This window comes from Grampus griseus (assembly GCF_964374135.1).
Source record: "Grampus griseus genome assembly, chromosome: 7".
Classification (NCBI taxonomy): Eukaryota; Metazoa; Chordata; class Mammalia; order Artiodactyla; family Delphinidae; genus Grampus; species Grampus griseus.
In genome coordinates, this window is record NC_139001.1 from 3,027,461 (window position 1) to 3,047,570 (window position 20,110).

Sequence of the window (20,110 nt, forward strand, 5' to 3'; positions counted from 1 at the left end):
CTCTACCTCATCAGCATATTCACCACACGTCGCACCTTCCGATTTCCATTTATTTCAGCCTTTACAAAATTCTCTTAATGGAAAAAATGTCAATTCCCTGGAAGACTGTAAAAGGCACCTGGAACAGTTCTTTGTCCAAAAAGATAAAAAGTTTTGGGAAGACGGAATTATGAAGTTGCCTGAAAAATGGCAGAAGGTAGTGGAACAAAAGGGTGAATACGTTGTTCAATACAGTTCTTGGTGAAAATGAAAAATGTGGCTTTTATTTTTACTTAAAAACTGAAGGCACTTTTTGGCCAACCCAATACTTCATGTAAGAAAGAAGAGGATATAAGGAAAAAAATATGTCCACCTGCCCATTTGTACAAAGGAATACAAGGAGGAAAAACCGGAAGCTAATGAGACTGGCACCCGCAGGGAGTGGGTGGGAAGGGGGTGAAAAGGATGGAGAAATGCGGTGGGGGGAAATGACACTTCTCGGAAGCTACCATTGAGGACAGCTCTGACTCAGAGCCCCAGCGTGATGGGCAGTTCTCTGCCTCCACCTGCCCAAGCTTTAGTTCCCAGTTACTCAACCAAACACCAACCCAGGTGTTGCTGGGGCAGTTCTGCGATGTGGTTCACCTCTACAACTGGTTGGCTTTAAGTAGAGAGATGCTCCCTGATCATGTGGGTGGGCTTCAGCCTCCAGTTGAAAGGCCTTAAGAGCAAGTTAAGAAACTCTGCCTCAAGGCTGCAGCCTTGGCCCCGCCCAAGCGTCTCCAGCCTCAGCCTGCTCCGCAGATTTGAACTTGACACACCCATGATCGTAAGCCAGTTCCTTGCAATAAGTATCGTTATATATAGCTTTTCCCTACCCCAAGGTTAAAGGGGGGCTCTCCCGCGTTATTTTTCTTCTTGTGCTTGGGTGGTCTCCCTGGTCACATCTAAATCCCTGGTAGGAACATATGTGTATGTTTATCTTGGCTTTTGAGCCTCATTCTTTAATCAAAGGAACCGGGGCTCCTTGGAAATATGGCTGATTCCAGGGCTGGGGCAGAAAATGCACAAAACGAGCCTGGAGAATCTCATGGTGCCAGAAAGTAAGGAACGGCCCCCAAAGGATGCGGGGTGCGGGGGGGATGTCAAGAGAACACAAAAGCCAATTTGAAGGTGCTGCAACTGCCAAAGCTGGGACAATTTAAGGACCCTTGTGATGGTGCTGGACCCACCCAGATAATCCACATAATCACCCCATCTCAGGGGCACGTGGTCAGCAGCCTTAGTTCCATCTGCAACTTACCTCCCCGTCACCGTGTACTGTAACATATTCCCAGGTCCCAGGATTAGGATGTGGTCACCTCTAGGGGCTGTTATTCTGCTGACCACAGACCCCGGGGCTGGCTGGCCCCAGCCGATTTGCCGAGATGCTCTCAGGATGAGGACTTCTGCTTCTTCCTCCCACAATTATCTTGATTTTCTTTTTAAATAAAGACATTTCCTAGCAACCTCACCTCCACCCCCGGCTTCTATTTTCAGCTGTATCACCACACGGCTCAGCTCGGATGATGGCAAACTCTGGGGCCCGGGTGATAATGACTCCTATCTGCACTCTAAGCGGAGTCGGAAACCGTCTGCGGTGGCTTCGTTTCCAGTAACACGTCACCACTGCTTCGTTCAGAACGTCACTTGCCAATTGAGTTACCTCTTCTGCGAGGCCACCTGTTTGGAATCTGTCTACACAAATCACTTGCCCAGAGCTGGGGTCGGGGGCGTGGGCATGTTGTTCCCCAGGGACCCTCGTGGTGTTTTCTCTGCGTCATAATAATGTGCACTCTTTAATTTAAACACGAATCTCTCAGCGGAGGCAGAAAGCCAATTAGCCTCAAGAACAGGCTCTGCTGATTTTGAACATCCTGCCCCCCACCACCCCGGCCCCGCTTTGATTTCTAACCCCGCCCCCCTTTGATTTCTAACTCATGACTGATTTCTCAGCTCAGAAAAGGAGACCCTGAAGTCTGGGAAGAGGCAGCAGAGAAGGAGGAGGGTGAGGAAACCCCACCTGGCCCGGCGCCCGCTCGGCCTCTGCTCAGACCCTGGAGGGCCGTGCGGGTTCCATGTTAATTGCAGGGGCAGGAAGCCAGCACCCCCGCGCCCAGCTCCTGTGTGTCCTGCGCTCTGCTGTAAACCGAGGTGCAGGTCTTTGTACAGAGGACATCGGAGCCCAGGTTGGAAACCCACAGACACTCTGCGGACCCTGCTCGCCTGGTAGGTCGGCCGCCCGCCTGTGATCTCGGCATCTGGAGGGTATTTCTCTTTGCCTTTCCTCGCCCACTGGAGCCCTCTGATGCTCCCGGGCCCTGAACGCTGAAGCAGAAACACAACCTGGGATAGCGCCTGCAGACACACCAAGTTATGACCTTTGCTCCAGAAGACGGAGGGGACGGGGCCTGGGCAGGGAGAGACGCCGACCCCGCTGAGCGGCCGAGGGGCCAGGGATGAGCCCTGTGGGGGAGGAAGAAGGACGTCTTGGCAGAAGGACTGAGTCAGGAAGGGGAAGGGGCTCAGCTCGAGCTGGGCCGCCCATGGTTCCAGGAAGCTCCGAGGCCCGAGCAGGCAGGAAGGACAGCCCTGGCCGGACCACGGGGAAGGAGGGAAGCTGCGGGGACAGCCCTGCACTCGGGGGCTCCTGTCACAGGGACTCGGCCCGGCCGCTAGACCTTTGCTCCCGGCTCCCGGCCTCCCAGACCGGACAAGGACCAAACAGAACCCTCCGCCCGCCGCCTGCCACGCTGGCGCCCGCCACCCACCGTGACCCCAGGTCGCCGCGCTCAGGCCTCCTCCACCCCACCGTCCACGCTCACCTGGCAGGGGCGCCCTCCTTCGCCCTCACCCTGGACCCAGGCCGTGGCGCATCCACAGCCTGGACTTTGGTGAAGAACCGCAACCGCGGCCTTGAGGGAAACCCTCTCACCCGCCCCGCGGCCCCGCCCCCGACACGCCCCCGACACGCCCCCACGCCGGAGACGCGGACTCACCCGATGGTCTTGCCCCAGTCGCACCACAGCGGCCTCCCGACGGCCTCCATGTCCACCTGGAACTGGGCGAGGCAGAGCTCGTGGAGGAGGGTGCTGAAGGTGGCGTCCTGGCAGGCGGTGGCCATGAAGAGGTGGCTCACTGCAACGACAGCCCCCAGACGACTGTCACCCTCCGGCCTCGCCGGGCCCGCCTGCCCCCACTGTGGGTCAGGGACTCTTATGTCCACAGCCCACATCCATCGGGGCTCCCAGCCCAGGGCCCGCCGGGGAGCCCCGTCTGACTCTGAGGCCACCAGGATGCCCTGGGGTCCCCGTGATCCCTGGAGGGGGCGTCTAGGCTCCAACTGGATCATTTCTTCGTCAGTTGTTTCTGGGCCCAGCAAAGGCCCTGCCTGCTAATAGCGGGTCTGATGATGAGGCCTCCCTGGGCGACAGCGACAGAATGGGGACCGCACTTCCTCTTGTCCGGGGCACAGAGTCTGACTCTCACATACTGTTTCATCCTCACACCACTCCCGACATGGTTCCCAAGGCCTGCCCTTCACTGACATGGAAACTGCAGCTGCGGACCCTGGTTCATCACCCGCGAGGCCACCAGGCCCCTGCCGGGGAGTGAGGAGGAATCAGCCCGCCCCAGGGAGGGCCAGAGGCACAGGGTCCTGGAGCCCGCCGCCCGCCCCTCTTCCTGCGGCACCTGTGGGCTGCGCTGCAGCACCCAGCACCGAGCTCACATCCTCTGTGTCTGGATGTTCACCAATTAGAAACCACCAAGCAGACACACTGTCGCGTGAAATGTTTCTACCCTCCCGCCTTGATGAAGGTACAGTCAGAAATTACAAACGGCCAAGCAGGGCCCTGCACGAAGCAAACTTCACTCATTTCTCCCAAGCCCAAGCCTGGCTCCCGTGGACGCCAGGCAGGTGAGGAAGCTTCTCCACTGGGTCCTCCCCCTGCCAGGCCTCCTCCCCCTCCCCTCTTCAGGCTGAACGTCCACTGTCCACCTTCTTGCTGCTCTTTGGGGTGGGGTCGGGGTCCTTGCATTCCCTGCTTGGGCTCTGCCTGCAGGGCACCCACCCGCCCCCAGGCCATGCTGCGTCCTCTGCCTGCAGGCACCCACCCGCCCCGCCCCGCCGGCAGGCCCTTCCAAACCCCTGGGGGGAGGGGCTGCGCTGGGAATTCTTGGACTCAGGGACATGGGTGGACGGCAAGCTGTCACTTGAGGCACTCGGGCCTGGTAGGGGTGTGCGCTCAGGTGGGAGCCCCTGGCCCCTCGGACTCCTCCCCCTCCACCTCTGTCTTCCCAGAGTAAAATGCAGAGGAGCTGGTTCTCCAGCCCCTACAATATTCGGGCGCTGCTCAAAGCTCTTTACGACTACCCTGAGGTGGGGTCCTATGGTGATCATCGCCTTACAGATGGGAACTGGGGATTCGGGGCTCAGAAGCAGGCCCAAGGTCCGAGCACTGGGAGCGGTGTAGACTAGACTGAACCAGCCCTGCCCCCGTCGGGGCCTGCACCCAGCCGACTCCCAGACCTCGAGGCTCGGGCCGGAAGCAGGAAGTGGGGCAGCAGGCCTGACCTGTCCTCTGCTGCAGAGCTCGGGGAGGGGGTAGGTGAGGAAGGTGGGGCGTGGCCAGAGGGGTGGTGACGGCAGGGGGCTGGGAAGAGCCATTCTAGTGTGCGACTCTGGGGGCTCAAGAGTTACTGCGTGGGGGGGACGAGGCGGGGGGATGGGTAGGTAGGCGGGTGGGGGGATGGGTAAATGGCTGGGTGGGTGGATGGCTGAGCGGCTGGGCAGGTGGACAGGAGGGTAGATGAAGGAGTTCACACACCACAGACGGGGCTCTGACCGGCCCACGGTGGGCAGAACGGAGAGACGAACGGGAAGCTGAAGGCCCGGCCGGGGCAGAGGGGAGGACCGGTTCTCAGAGGAAGCCTGTGGACTTGGGAGAGGGGCAGGTGGACAGTGGTGCTGGTTACAGGTAACAGCGACGGGCTGCCTTAAACAGAAGTGAAGGGCAGGCCGGGCACAGGGGCCCCACACAGGCAGGAAGAGCATGCTCCGTCCCTGCCCCGCCGAGAGTCTGAGGCGAGGGAGCTGGCGGGGGGCCCCGGAGCCTGTGCAGGGCACTGACCTCCTGCCAGAGCCTGTGCGCCTGGAAGCCGGGCCAAAGTGCACACGAGCCGTCCCCTCCCGGCACGGCTGGTTCTCAGCACGGCGGGGACTGGTGGCCAGTGACAAGCACGCCGTGTCCGGCAGGGTCGGAGACTTGGGGTCGGGGAGGGCTGTGGTCAGAGGGAGCCGCGACAAGGCCTCTCCGCTCTCCCGGGGGACGCGATGGTGGGGGCTCCACACGCCTCCCCAGGATCCCCGTGACGACCCCGCGTCCCTGGATTCCACGTCCCCCGACATGTGACGGGGTGGGAGGCTAACGAGCCCATTTACCTAATTTAAGTGACAGACTCCAGGCTGGACACATCTCGGCAAGGGGGCCAAGCTAACAAAGTGACATTTCCTAGCAGTAAAAGTACAACTCTGTGATTAATTACAAATAAAACCGCAAACGCAGGGAACCCACGGCACATGGAAGTGGAGATGAGACCAGTGGCAGGAGCTGGAAGCAGCCCTGGGCTGCACCTGCCTGCACGCTGAGGTGCCTGCTTCCGCACCCGCCGCCTGGAGGGTCCCACTGTCCCCCAGGTCTGGACAGGCAGGCCGGGGGCCTGGAAGCCGCTCAGATGGGGAGGACCCCCGGGGGTTTTAGCTCGAGAAGCCGGGAGTAATGGGGGGGGGAACGGGGAAGATGAAAGGCTGGCAAGAGGGAAAGCCCTTCGGAGGAGCCCCCAGGAGAGGACGGGGGGGGGGGGGTGGGCGCAGGGCTGACCTGCTCTCGACACCCTGGGAAGGGGCGCCCGGCTGGGTGTGAAGGAGTGAGGCCCCCGGGGCGCTCAGGGGGCCGGGGAGGGAGACGCGGGAGCCTCTGAAAGCCCGAGTTCACGCTGCTTCCCAACAGCCCCGGTGTGGCCCCCTCAGGGTCCACACGGCGCGCACGTGCGCCCGAGGGCCAGCCGTGGGGACGGGGCAGCTCCCCACCCCTGCCCTCTCAGCACACCCCGAGAAAGCCCACCTGCGCCGGGGGTCGCAGGGAGCTCAGGAAGTCTTAGACACAGACTCAGGGAGGAGCTGCAGCCTCATTCTGAAGGTCGGTCGCCCCTCCGTGTGTCCCCCGCTCCTCACTGCTCGTGGCATCCGCTCTGCACTCCCCACCTGGACCGCCCTTCCTGGCAAAGCTCAGGCTCAAATGTCACCCGTCCTCCTCCCTAAGGTCCCAGCACCCCCCGCCCCACCTCTACATCTAGTGCCTTGTTTAGGGCGGGCGGACGGTTCTTTCTTTTCTCAGAACCGCTTTGCTGTCCTCTCCTCGCCCACTCTTTCTGACTCACGCGGATGTCCTCCCTGGTACCCAGCGGCTCTGCATGTTAATATTTGTCAGGTGAACCAGATGGTGACGCCCAGTTTACCAGTGGACATTCTACGTGGGAGTGGAGCATGGTGTCTCGGACTGTCTCAAGGAGGTTCAGGAAGTGCGGCGGGCTCCCCTTCTGCTCTGCAAGGGCTGGTTTACGGCGAATGAAGATGAACGCGCATCTCAGGGCACTGGGTGCTCACGACAGAAAGCCATGGGCTGATGTGAGCGCTGGAGGGATCTGATCTAAGGGTGCTGGGTGGCTCCCGAGTCCCTGGAATGTCAGGGAAGCAGGGGCCCACAAGCCCCAGAGTTAGTGTGGGGGGTGGGTGGGGGGCCAGAGGCCGAGGGCCTGGTTGGAATGGGTTCCGAGGGACGTGTCCTCAGGCCACAGTCCCCCCTGTGAGGGGGTCCCTCCCTGACGCTCGGGTCGGCCTCTTCCTGCTGCCCCCTCCTCTGGGCTGCACACATCCAGCAGCCCCCTGCCGCCGCCCGGCCGGCTCAGGGCCTGGGTGGCCACCCTGCCCTTCGGCCTCAGTGGTCACACTCTAGCCCGCACTGTCTGTGCGCCGCCCTGCCCTGGGCTGGCTGCAGGGCCTGCCCTGTGGCCTTGACCCGGCCTGGCTCTGGGCTGGTCCCTGGGCGGCAGCTCCCACCTCTCTGTGAGCCACTGTCTGTCTCCCGAGGGCGGGACCTCTGCTCCCTGGAAACAGACACCCCTACCCCGCTGCCCCTTCTCTCCTGCCCTGGGGGAGCCCAGAGCCGCTGTTCTCTTTGCCGTCGTTCCTACACCTGGGATGAGGCTGGGCAAGCTGTTCGTGTGAATCTGGAAACCAGTTTCATTTTTAAGTAGAGGAGAATGACACTTAGATTTACAAACAAAAAGAGCCTGATGTGGTTTCTTTCATTGGGAAGAGAGGAAACGTTATGGTTTTAACATGGAATAAAATTGCCCAAAGTTTTAAAACCAGCTGTTTGGGGCCAGATGGGTTCCAATCCTGTGTCACTGCAAATTTAATCATTCATAACTCATGTCTTTAAAAGGCCGAGTGCAAGGCTGCCGGGCGGACAGCAGCGAGTCGAGGCAGGACTTTCCCTGGTGTCTGCATCGTTCAGTCCAGCGAGCCTGGCGGCGCCTCGAGAAACAGCTGGAAAATGTCCCCGACGCGAGGAGAAATGGCAGTGAGATCCCTACGGCCACGTGCCTGGGGCCAGAAAGATGGGGCGGCAGCCTCCCCACGGGGGACCTCGGGGCTCTGGGGCATTTGGGTTTTCTAACGAGAGATGAGGGCTCAGAAGTGAGGACCTGATAGGTGTTGTTTCATGCCTGTGCCCTTGGCCTGTGGCCGCACGTCTGCAGGACGGCCCCATCCTGCTGCCACTCGTCCCACCCCACGTTTGCAGAGATGGAGCCGCAGACTCACACGGTCCTCCCAGGGCTGGGGTGACTGGTGGGAGGTGAGCCGAGGGAAGGGCACCTGCTGGGGGGCCTGCTCGTCAGAGTGACCGGCTGGGGGCTGAATTCAGAGCCCGTGAGCCTCCAGGGCCCCCAGCACACTGCCCACCCCCACCCCCAGGCCAGGCCCAGAGGAGGCCTCACCACCCCTCGGCCACAGTTTCTTTCTCTGTGAAATGGGAACGTCCCACACCAGGTGGGCAAACAGGCCTGGCTTCCAGAAGACGTGTTCACAGAACCAACCCCACCTCAAGACGAGTGGCCCTCCCTGTGGATTTGCAAACTGAGTGGCCCTTAGCGACTCACAGGAAGTGCGAGCCTGACCCCAGGGCCCAGCAGGGGTGATGGGAGGGGGCAGGAGGGGGAGGGGACAAAGGCACGGGACACTTCTGGAGGTGACGGATATACATGCTCACGGTCTTGGGGCCACGTGGGTGTGTACCTATGCCAGAACCTTCCAAATGCTACACTTTAAACATTCAGTTTATTCTCCGTCAGTTACACCTCAATAAAAACGGTAACTCTGAAGGGCATGCCGAGTGGGTTACCTCTGAGTGGTGTAATCACAGATGACCTTTATTTTCTGCTTTATGCTCTTCTACGTTTTCCACAGGTTAAGAGTATAATTTCTAAAACATTCTCCCTGTATTCCGTCCAGACCTTTTCCTAATAGCTATCGGAAAAATCCTTGCTAGGCATGTTCTTGCTGAATCACTTTTTGCTCACCCAGCTAGGGCCAGCAGGGTGAAAAACACCCACTTCCAGGACTCTCCTGGGTACAGCCACTTGGGAGCCAAATGCCCAGGCAGCTACATGCCTGGCCTGTCACTGAATGCCCCAGAGGATGATGTAAACAGAACTTGGTTTGAACATGTTACCTTCAGCCTTTCTCAGTCTACTCTGGAAAAAGAAAACAAAAACCCAAACGACAAAATGAAAAAACAGGAACTCTGTGTGTCCAGTAAAAACTCCTACTCAACCCTCAAGGCCCAGTGAACCATCACCTCCTCTGCCCTGCTCAGCACAGAGCCCTCTCTGACCGTGCATCGCGCCGTCTTCTAACCCTTGGTTAGCCACCGAGGGGCCTCGGAGACTGCGTCTCCTGCACACCCAGCGCCGGCCCTCAGCAGGCTTCTGGCTGACGGCACACTCACTGAAGGAGCAGATGTGCTGGGGCACACCGCACTGCTGGCCAGGGGCAGCTCTCTTAACTTTCACGGTCTGTTCTGGCTTCTAGAAAGCGCAGAGTGGTTTGGGCCTCAACCTGTCCTCAGCCAGCAACTTGTGAGATGCTTCTCTCTCCTCCCTGCTTAAATACTCTGTTGATCTCACCCCCTTCTGGAGGGCTCCGGGGACTGCGCAATGATACCAGGTCATATTTCGTGCCTCAAGGTGCCTGTGTGTCTGTCAAGAGCCACTGTCCGTCTTCTCTTTGGAAGCGAGTTGGTATAAACGGATAGAATGCAGATCAGGCTCTAGATGGGTTACACATCAACTGCAAAAGGCCTGCTACTTCCCCTCCCACTGCCACATGCTGGGAAGGCCCCATCGAAGGTGGTGACAGCTGCAGTTCACGTGGCCAGCTCCTGTCCTAAGCCCTCTACGGGCATCAGCTTATTAAATCCTTGCAAGTAACAAACAGGGCAGGTATTATTCTCTCATTTTACACATGGGGACAGAGGGGCCCTGAGAGGCTAGGTAACCTGCTCAGAGCCACACAGCCCAGGAGTGGTGGAGCTGGGGTGCAACCCCTGGCATGCTCATCTCAGACCACGTGGGAGACAGGCTGAGGGCGGCCACCTCGACGCCAGAGACCCTGAAAGCAGCCCCAAAGGCTATAGATGATCCATGTCTGCTGAGGCTTTGAGGGCCTCGAACCAAGTCACCTCTGCAGGTGGGCTTCCCCAGGGCCACCTCCCCATGAGCGGCCTGGAGGGGTCTCACTGGAGAGGTGGGAGTGCCATGAGATGGATGCCTGGCCGCATGCAGGCGCCCCGAAGGACATGAGGTCAAGCCAAGAGCCAGCGGCCGAGCTGCCTCCTCCCGGCACCGGGTCCACCTAATCCCAGGGGACCAGCATTTTCCACCTGAGCAGGTACAGCCGACTCAAGCCCATTGCTCCCACTAAAATCACTGGTGTCCTTAAGGAACACGTGGTGCCCTCAGAGGAAAGCAAAAGGATTTTCATGGTTTTAGGAACTAATTTCAACGTCTCACTTGTTAAGGGAGTCTATCTTTGCATGCTTTTCTGACACGCAGAGGAATCACTGCACAGCGACTGGAGAAGCACATCCCAGCGAACTTACTGACAGGGGCTGGGCCAAGAGAGCCTGGAGACGACCTCTCCAGAGGATGGAGAGCCTGGGGCCCAAGGGAGGAGCTCCCCAGCCCATCTGAGTGCCCATTCCTGCCGCCCGCGAGTTGGGGTCTCCTGAACTGGCTCCATCGGTCACCACGCTCCGTCGTTGGTGGGCCAGAGGGTCCCTGTGCCAGCCCCTGAGTGGGTGCCGTGGTCCCTCCAGCATTCCCCACGTGGCCCCTGGGCATCTCCCCACTGCCAGGCTCCGTCAGACTGAACTTCCTCTAGGGCAAAAGCCCCTCGGCTTCCCCTGAGCTCTTCCTCTCCCGTCTCTGTTCCATCTAATGCCCTCTCTCTGCAGGAGGTCAGCTGGTCCAGCTCGCCCCCTGTCCCAGGATGCTCTCCATGCCTGGCAAGAGGAATTTCCGCCCTTGCCACCCTCTGAGCAGCTAGTCAAGGTCTGAGAGAGCGCAGGAAGAGTCCCCTCCTCCCGGCCCAGGGGCCCTTCCACTTCCCCCTCAAGCAGCAACTTGCTCCAATGAAGCCCTCACCTAGAAGATTCTCCTGTCACCTGATTTTCATCCTTGCCGTCAGCCTGCAGACCCACCGTCCCCTTGCTCTGGCCCAGCGATGCTGCTTCCCCTTCTCCCTCCCCTCCTTGAAGTGCCTGCTCTGTGCTGGTTGTGGGAGGACCTGTCGATGTGTGCCCTGAATCCACAAGAAAATAGGATGCTAAATGAGATCAAACGCCTAAGTGATGCAGAATAACACCCAAAACGTGGGCAGTGGAGTCAGACAAATGTAAGACCAAAAAATAATAAAGCACAGTATCATCCCTGACAAAGTCAAATTCCACCTGGAAAGAAAGAAAGGGCATCCCACACCCAGCAGGACAGCTACCGTCAAAAAACCAGGAAAGAACAGTGCTGCTGAGGATGTGGTGACATCGGAACCCTTGTGCACTGCTGGTGGGAATGGAAAATGGTGCAGCTACTGTGGAAAACAGTAGAGCAGTTCCTCAAAATAGTAAACATAGAACTACCATACGATCCAGCAATTCCACTTCTGGGTATTTACTCAAGAAAATTGAAAACAGGGTCTCTAAGAGATAACTTGCACACCTGTGTTCATAGCAGCGTTATTCACAATCGCCAGAAGGTGGACGCAATCCAGTGTCATCGATAGATGAATGGATAAACAGAATGTGGTATATACATAGGAGGGAACATTATTCAGCCTTAAAAAAGAAGGAAATTGTGACACATGCCATAGCATGAATGAAGACATAATGCTAACTGAAATAAGCCACTCACAAAAAGACAAACACTATATGATTCCAATTCATGTGAGGTACCTACAGTAGTCAGAATCAAAGAGACAGAAAGTGGAAAGGTGGTTGCCAGGGGCTGGGGGAAGGGGATGGGGAGTTAGTGCTTCGTGGGTAGAGTAACATTTTGGGAAGATGCAAAAGTTCTGGAGGAGGGTGGTGACAATGATTGCAGGACAATGTGAATAGCCTCAATGCCACAGAACTGTAACCATCTTAAAATGGTTAAGATGGTAAATTTTATATGTATTCTACCACAATTAAAAGTAAAAAAAAATAAAATGAAAAAACAATAAAGAGGGGCTTCCCTGGTGGCGCAGTGGTTGAGAGTACGCCTGCCGATGCGGGGGACGCAGGTTCATGTCCCGGTCCGGGAAGATCCCACATGCCGCAGAGCAGCTGGGCCCGTGAGCCATGGCCGCTGAGCCTGTGCGTCCGGAGCCTGTGCTCCGCAACGGGAGAGGCCACAACAGTGAGAGGCCCGCGTACCGCAAAAACAAAACAAAACAACAAAAAACAACAATAAAGAGGACACAGAAGGTTACGCTATAAGAACTCCTCACGTGGATGTGACTGGCAGAGATTAGGTGTGTGAATTCCCCACTGTCCCAGTGGCACAGAACGTGCAGGAACTCAGCGACAGAAAAGTGAATCAGAGAAGCAGCGTGGGGTTGAAACACAGTTCTCACAGCCCTGACACAGCTGGGGGACTACAATAAGTAAGGATACGTAAGTAACATAGTTTAAGATGATGACTAGAATCAACACATAAAAACTCCACACTCGGAAATTCCCTGGCCGTCCAGTAGTTAGGACTCGGTGCTTGCACTGCTGAGGTCCCGGGGTTTGATCCCTGGTTGAGGAACTAGGATCCTGCAAGCTGCTCAGCACGGCCAAAAAACAAACAAACAAACAAAACTCCACACTCTTTTTGTGGGTTTAGGGGCCTTTTACAAAAGGGAAATTCTGCAAGGCCCAGAACGATGCCTTCACTCGCACTAAGCCGTGGCGGTGGTCTACGACTGCTTCCTGACCACGGAGTGTCGGGGGAGAAACCAAAAGGCTGAGTCACTGGGATTGTTCAAAACTTGCTTCCAAATAAGTCATATTTTAAGAAGATATAAAACCCACAAAGACAGAAAATCAAGAAAACGTTAGCAACGGGCACAAGACAGAAAGAAATTCAGGGGCTGCAGCCATGATGCCAAAGAACAAGTTTCATTCCTGAAAAAGACAGAACAAAAACAAATGGATTTGGCATTCAAGGGAAATGAACTGGTTCTTCTGGGGGGACGGGAGGGGTCTAATAACAGAGATAAATCACTGTCTCTTCTGATCGAGATATGACAGGAAAATGCCAATTCAGACCAGACATGGCAAACATATGTCCACAGATACAGTGGGAAATAGAAAAATAAGATGCCTATATTAATGATATATTGGATAAAATGGACAAGTTCACAGGAAAATGTGAAACATCATCACTATAAGAAATAGGAAACCCAAGAGGACCAAGACCCACGAAAGACACTGAAAACGTTCTCGGTTATCTTCCCTGCCAAACAGGGCCCCACTCGATGGTTTTGCAAGTGAAAATGGAGGTCCTTCAGGTCCTGGAGGAGCTGGTCATTCACATCATCCCAACTGCCCTGACGCAGACAGAAAGAGTGAACGTTCACAAACCTCTTCTGGGAAGAAACCCCAGTGCTGCTAATAAAACCCACCAAAGAAAGTGCAGAGCTCTCTCACTTAGGAATAGCAAAGCATAACTCAGAGTAAGCAGTGGGCAGCAGACTCCCAAGTCTGCTGAAAGCCAGCACAGGGACCCAAGGAACACTCCATTCATCCCAGAAATGCAGGAAGGTTCACACTGGGGAAGCCCTTCTCCACCTGGGGCCCCGTTTCACCAGTGCCAGCAGCCCGCCCCTCAAGGAGGGAACTCAGAGCTCTGCACACTGCCAAGGAAGAAATGGTTCTTCCTTAACCTCATAAAAGAGTATTTCACACATGGAAAGAAGACTCATTCTCTATCCCTTCCCCTCCCTGTCTCTAGCAAACATAAAATAAAATTAAAAAAGCATCTTGCCCAAAGGAGAAAGACTGAAGGTTTGAGGCACTGTTGCCCTCAGTCAGGAATGAAGGAAGGCAGCTGCGGCCACACCCCCTACTCAGCAGAGTCACCCTCCAACCCAGCTGGAGCGGGGAACCAAGAGTGTCAACGTGGGGAGGAGGTGACACCCTTCCTTACAGATGATCTAATGATCTATCTGAAAAAGCCAAGGGGGAGAAGAACGAAAACAAAACAAGAAGCTGGCACTGTTAGAAACCACGTGCACAAAGACTGCCAAGTGTAAAACAAACGCACAAAAAAGGAGCTTATGTCCCAGCAAAGACCAGATAGAAGATAAATTGGGGGAGATATCCCAGTCATAGAGCAGCCAGAAACCACAAGATTTCTAGAAATTGAAGAAGTAATCTGCAGGAGAAAAGGAATCCTGTGGGTGGGGTGGAGGACAGACTGCTGTTTCCTGAACAGGTGGTCTTGTTAAAATCCTCCCAGATCAGTCAACAAATCAGGGCAATCACCATTCAAATCCCAACAGCCACTTAGCTAGAAAACCAGCAGACATTCCAGATGAATCAGAGATCTGCATGTCTAAAACCCCCGGCACGGGAGGACACCCTCAGTGGGCAGCACTCCGGGTGAGCCCTCTCTGCACCTTCTCAGAGGACCTGACCTTCTCCGGGCTGCACTAGCTGTCACCTCTTCCACACTCGCCCCTGCCAACTGCCTTCCCCAGTCTCTGTCTCAGCCTCTCCTCGGCCTCGGCCTCCCCTCCCCGGCCTCCATCGGGAGCCTGCGCCCCACCTGCATCCGCACCCCCGGGGCCATCCCTTCTATCCGAGGCTCTCACACCATCTTGACACGGATGCCGCCCCAGGCGTCTCTCCCAGCCACACTTCTTCTGTGCCCTGCAGACACCTGCCTACTTGCCACCATCCCTGAGTGTCCAAGGGGACGTGTCACCCAATGTGGCTGCTGTGGATAGGGCCGCCAGCTTTAGCAAATAAAACTACAGGACGCCCAGTTAAACTGGAATGGCAGGTAAACGAGTTCTTTTTAGTATAAGTATGTCCCAAATATTGCTTGAGACACTCTTATACTAAAACAATTTGTCGCTTCACTGACACTGAATTTAAGCGGGGGCCTTATGACTTCCTGGAAGCCTCAGCTGTGATGCGCCAGCTCTCTGGCCGCTGCCTGCTAGGTGCCCAGCTCTTCTGCATTCCTCGCTGCTCCCTCCCTTCCCACAGCCAAGCCCTCTGTCCACCTGTGGAACCCTCTGGAGCCTCTCCACTCCTTCCAGCTCAGCCCCACCTTCCCGCGCCCTGTCTCCCACCTCCAGCCCCCGCCCAGCTCCCGCTGGGCTCCGGCACAGCAGCCCAGGGCTCTTTAAACCATTTGTTCCATCTCGTCACCGCATTTAATATCCTCCAGGTCTGCCCATTGCCCTCGCAACGAAATCTGAACTGCTCCCCTTGGCCTGGAGGATCGGGTCCTCCTGTAGCTTGGCTCAAAGCCCTCTTCCCCTCATGCTTCCATCACAAAGGCTTCTGGAAAGTTCCAAGGCCTTTGCATAACTGTCCTTGTGCTCTGGAGCGCTCTTCCCGACTCCCGGGGGCTTGAGATCTGGGGCCCCACCGCCCGCGGCTTTTACTTCTTTCTGCACAGATGGCACCTTCGCGTACGTGGCTCAACGGGCGCGCGGCTTCTCAGCCTTGGCACCGTCGGTGTTTTGTGCTGGACGTTTCTTCGTGTGGGGCTGCAGCAGGCAGCCCCCAGCAGTAGGCTGTGTAGCAGCACCCCTGGCTTCTACCTACTAGAAGCCCCTTCCAGGCCTGACACCCTGGGGCCCACTTGTGTTCTGCACCAGGTAGAAGTTACCAGGAGAAATTAGTGCTTCCCCGATGCTCCCTTATCTGTCCCTCCACCCAGCCCGCAGCCATCCTTCCTCTCGCAAATGGACCCTGGAATCTTCTGGAGGCAATACAGGCATATGCAGAGAGCACCAACCTGGGGTGTCAGTGTCACCACGTTTCTGTTACCTGACTACGCCGTTCAGGCCTCTTCCCCCGTAACATGGATTTGCTATGTGATACATGAACTGCTTTCATTCCAGCCGACAACTGGCCTGAGTCTGTGACAGTAAGGCAAGCGTTATCATTCAGTCATTTGCTGGGTAAACTGCTGCCCTTGGGCCTCTCAGGTGAGGTCTGGCTCAGGAGAACCCTTCCTGGTGAGCCTGTCGGGTGTCGGGGTGCAGAGCCCCAGGGAGCAGGGTGGGCACTGCCCGGCTGGGCCGTGGAGGGCAGAGGGATGCGGGCCAGGTCTCTGGTCCCACAGAATCGACCGTGGGAACTGCACCCGGGAGGGAGGGCGCCATCGTGGAGGGAAATAAAGGAGACACTGTGAGGCCTAACGAGGAATAAATAAGAACGGCTTGGCTGTGATGCGCCGCTCGGGCCCACGGGGTCCCCTGCTCCCCTGCCGGGACTTGGCAGTTGATCCTGCGTGAATGAAGCTGCTTAGCGTCTGTGTTTTGAATGATGACTGAAGTGATGTCTTAGAAAACACTAAAATAGAACAATCTTAGGGAAAAAACTTCCTTCTCCACCGACAATACCGTCATTATGTTACAAAGAATAAGGTCTTGTTTAGGTTGGGAGCCTCCTCCTGCCGCTGTGTTGACATAACCCTCCTGGCTAAGAACAAACGCATTCTCTAGAAATGTTACCCAGACCCAAGGTCATCCATCCTGGAGCAGGGAGGGCTGGTGCCAAGGACATCCCTGTAGGGGCTCCGTGTGTGTTGTGTGTGTGTGTGTGTGTGTGTGTGTGTGTGGAGGGCTGGTGGCTGGGCCTGGGGACAGGACAGAGCCCCAGCAGCATCGTGTTTTTCTCCATCTGCCAGGAAGAAAGTGAAGAGCCAGGGGCGGGCGGGCACAGGGCCAGGGTAGGCGCTAAGGCCAGAGCAGCCGCCCCATCTCCCCTTCACCCCTCCTAAGGCTGCAGCGTCTCCTCCTCGGGTCTTCCCGGAGTCCCCAGCAGAGCAAGAGGCTCTTGGGCAGGGATCCCGCAGCCCTCAGGCGTGTGCCCTTCTTAGAGCCCCGTGAGCCTCTGCCACATATCAGGCACTGTTCTGCAAGGGACACGGCTGGCTCAGATGTGATGGGGTTACAGGATTGAAAAGTTCACCTCTCGGGGCTCAATCTAGGCTCAATGAGGAGAGGTCCTGCCTGCGTCTGTCAGCTTGGACAGGTGCCCTACGCCCAGTCCCCCGAGGTTCCTGGGATGCGATCTGGCACCCGGCACTCACATCCAGCCAAGAGGAGAGAGTCAGAAGGCTCCAGGAGAAGACGGATCGCTCAGTCTGGGTCCCGTGCTCCTCCCTGAGATGAGCCTGGGGGGGCGGGCTGGGGCCGGTGCCCTCTGAGTGGGGAGCCCTCCATGCCAGGTGGACCTTGGGAAAGACGGGCTCTGTGCCCAAAGGAGTGGGATGCTGGTGGGCAAACCCGTGGGGCTGCACGGTCGGCAGCTCAGCATCTTCACTGGAATTCACACCGCATGGGGCGCCCACATCGCACACTCTGCCAGACAGCACGTCTGAGTAGAAGCTGTGAAACTGCTTCATCCCGGGAGAAAAAAATCAGGAGGAACAGACTTTCCGAATTAGCTATTTGCCTTAAGTAAGGATTCCACCTACAACATTTCCTTGACGTGTTGCTATCACCACTTCCAATGAGGGCATAAACATCTCTCAACAGCCCTGGCCTGGGACTGACACTACGCACACCGACTGGCATGCACCTATGGAAGGAAGACAAAACCCAGAAACTTCTCCCTGCACCTAAATAGAATAGAGAGGGTAATAAACAAACACACCAGGTCGATTAGCAGAAAGAATCCTTCCGATTTGGACTCCAGGATTAGAACCGCCTCCAGACGTCAAACAGCACGGTAATCTGCAGTTGTCACATTGACTGCATTTCCTGTGACGCCCCGCTCGGTTCCCAACAGTTATACTTGCATTTATACAGAGTCACATATTTCAATAAATATAGCAGCCTTGCAAGAAAACCCCCAACCGCCCCCAGCATGCCAGGGAAGGTGCGTGTTTCCCAGGACAGACGACAGATGAGTTCATAGAGGACAGTGTCAGCCAGCCCTCCTGAGTAAAGGTGGACTCATAAAAACAGGAGCTTACAATGAAGTCATCATAGACTAACTCTGGGTCCTCTGGAAACGCCCTTCTTTTCAGATTGATGAAAAACAAGAAATGCCACCTTGCTTTTCTGGGTAGCAAAATCTTCATCACCATGGAGATCTAGCTCACGTCACCACTTGGGAAGAAAACTGTGTGCTCCTGTAATTCTTCTAATTACCGCTGGGCTCCAATGACACTAATTAACGGATAACCTCATAAAGCCTGTGTTTCTTTTTCCAAGATGTAACATTAGCCAGACCTCTCAGAATAATGTTAAGATTCTAGGATTTTAAACTTCCACCAGAACATGTATTATTTTCTTGGTAAGCAAGGAAGGTCTTTATATGTGACCGTGAAACAGTGTTTTATTTATACAAGCTTTAGAGGGTGCAGTTTCTGGACAGCTGTAAAGAACATTTATTTATTTATGTTTAAGAAATGAGCCAACCCGGCTCTCTAACTTGCTAAAACAGAAATGTTCATTTCTTAGGAAACTAAAACAGTGAGTTCCACATCAAGCCTATAGATCCTAATGCAAAAGAAGAGAATAATATTATTATAAGACTGGGCTTTTCACATAGCTTCAGCCAAAACACTTAGGTGGCAAGATCAGCTTTCAGATTACACTCTACTAAAGCAGATACTAAGGGTTTTAGGCAGATCCAACACGCCTTGGCGAGGTGTGCGAATAGGGAGATTGGAATTGCAGCCCCTCTCGTCCCAGCCAAGCCCCACGGCCCCAAGCTGCTTCTCCAGCAGCTACAAGGCAGTGTGGTGTCACCCCTTCACCGAGAGGCACCTCGCAGCAGGTGCTTCAGACCAGCATCATCTGTTCGGCAGCCAGGACACAGGTTTCCCAGGGCCACTGGATTCTTTCACTTTAAAAGATCTATTTAGTTTTTATTAAAAGGTAACTAACTAAATACACGAAATGAGTCCAGCAGTTAAAGCAGTTTAGGAAGGTTTCTTAGCATTTTGTGAGAACATTTTGGACAGGGAAGTGAAGATGACAATTTCTTGTGAAATTTTGCTAAGGCTGGTGCAGGTTCCTGTCACCACTGGGTTTCCATCTAGTCCCTCAAAACAGAAAGCCGAGCGCGTCCCGCCCCCTCACCAAGGGTCCCTCTTTGAACTTCTATTAGCCAGAAGTGACAAGTCAACGACAAACAACAACAAGCTGTGGCGATGTCCCCGAAGAGGACAGAGAACATCTGCAAAGGAGGCTTTACTGGCAAATCAGCAACTGCTGCCTGTGACAGTCAGATTCTCAGTTTTAACTAAGTTTCTAGGTAAATGGCCCGTGGTCTGATTCCGAAACCCTGAAACGGCCGCACCCGCAGGGCAGAGCCGGGAGCAGAGGTGCGGGAAGGGGGGCCGCGCGGCCGCTGTTTCCTCCTGAGCCGAGAGCTCCCGTGGGGCCGGGGTGGGGGGGAAGCGCCCGCCCCTCCAGAGCCCGCGACGCCTCCGAAGCCGCCCCTTCCCCTGAGGGAGGCGCCGCCCGCGGCCCCGTCCCGAGCCGGACCCGGGGTGGCCGGGACCCCCGCCCTACTCACCCAGGAGCAGCCAGAGGCCGCGCCGCGGGAGGCCGCGCAGGCCCCGGGCCATGTCCGCAGCCGAGTCCGCCCGTCGCGCGCCCCGCCGAGGAGTGAGCCCGCCGGGCGGCGCGCCGAGGGCGGGGGCGGGAGCGGAGCGGGCGGGAGGCGGCGGCAGTGCGGCCCGCCGGGGATGGCGCGGGGGCGCCGGGACCCAAAGGGAAGGCCGACAGCGGGGGAGCCCTGCTGGCCAGCACCTGCCAGCGGGGCGCCGGGGCAGAGGCTGAACCTGCGAGGCGGCCCGGCCCTCGGCGAGTAGCCCTGAGCGCGCGGAGCGAGCGCGGGGCCGGGACCCTTCCCGGGCGAGCGCACACTCGGGCTCCGGGGAACGCTCCTGAAGTGTTTGACAAACAGACGCTTGTTTAACTAGGGCGGCTCTTCTAGACAGGGCATCTCCATGTCAACCCGGGCACCATCCCTCCTCCTCTCCCTGGGTTACAACCGCCCACTCCTACCTCGGGGGTGTGCTCTGCAAAAGGCCAAGGTGCAGGCACTGGGGATCCTGAGAGGACAAAACCAGTCCCGGGGCCTGAGGAGACTCAGTAACCAAAAAAGGACCCATAGGTCCAATGAGGAACTGGAAAGACAAGATGAGGAACAGGGTGCGGGCGCAGGGGAGGAGGTGCACGAAGGTCCTGGGACTGGAGGGAAGAGGGCTGTTTGAGGGGACAGAAAGGTGGCCCTGGTGG

General features: G+C 56.6%; 1 protein-coding gene across 2 annotated transcripts in view; it reads right to left on the reverse strand.

Annotated features, from left to right (window-relative positions):
• RAMP1 (receptor activity modifying protein 1) overlaps positions 1–19,644 on the reverse strand; it is an 81,149-nt gene extending 61,505 nt beyond the window's left edge. For both annotated transcript variants that reach the window (XM_082657909.1, XM_082657910.1), the window contains exons 1-2: positions 19,383–19,644; positions 3,018–3,156 (exon numbers count right to left, since the gene is read on the reverse strand). In XM_082657909.1, coding sequence (XP_082514035.1) covers positions 3,018–3,156; positions 19,383–19,434 — 191 coding nt within the window. In that variant the 5' untranslated portion in view covers positions 19,435–19,644. The remainder of the gene's footprint in view (positions 1–3,017; positions 3,157–19,382) is intronic.
• Positions 19,645–20,110: the final 466 nt, after the last annotated feature.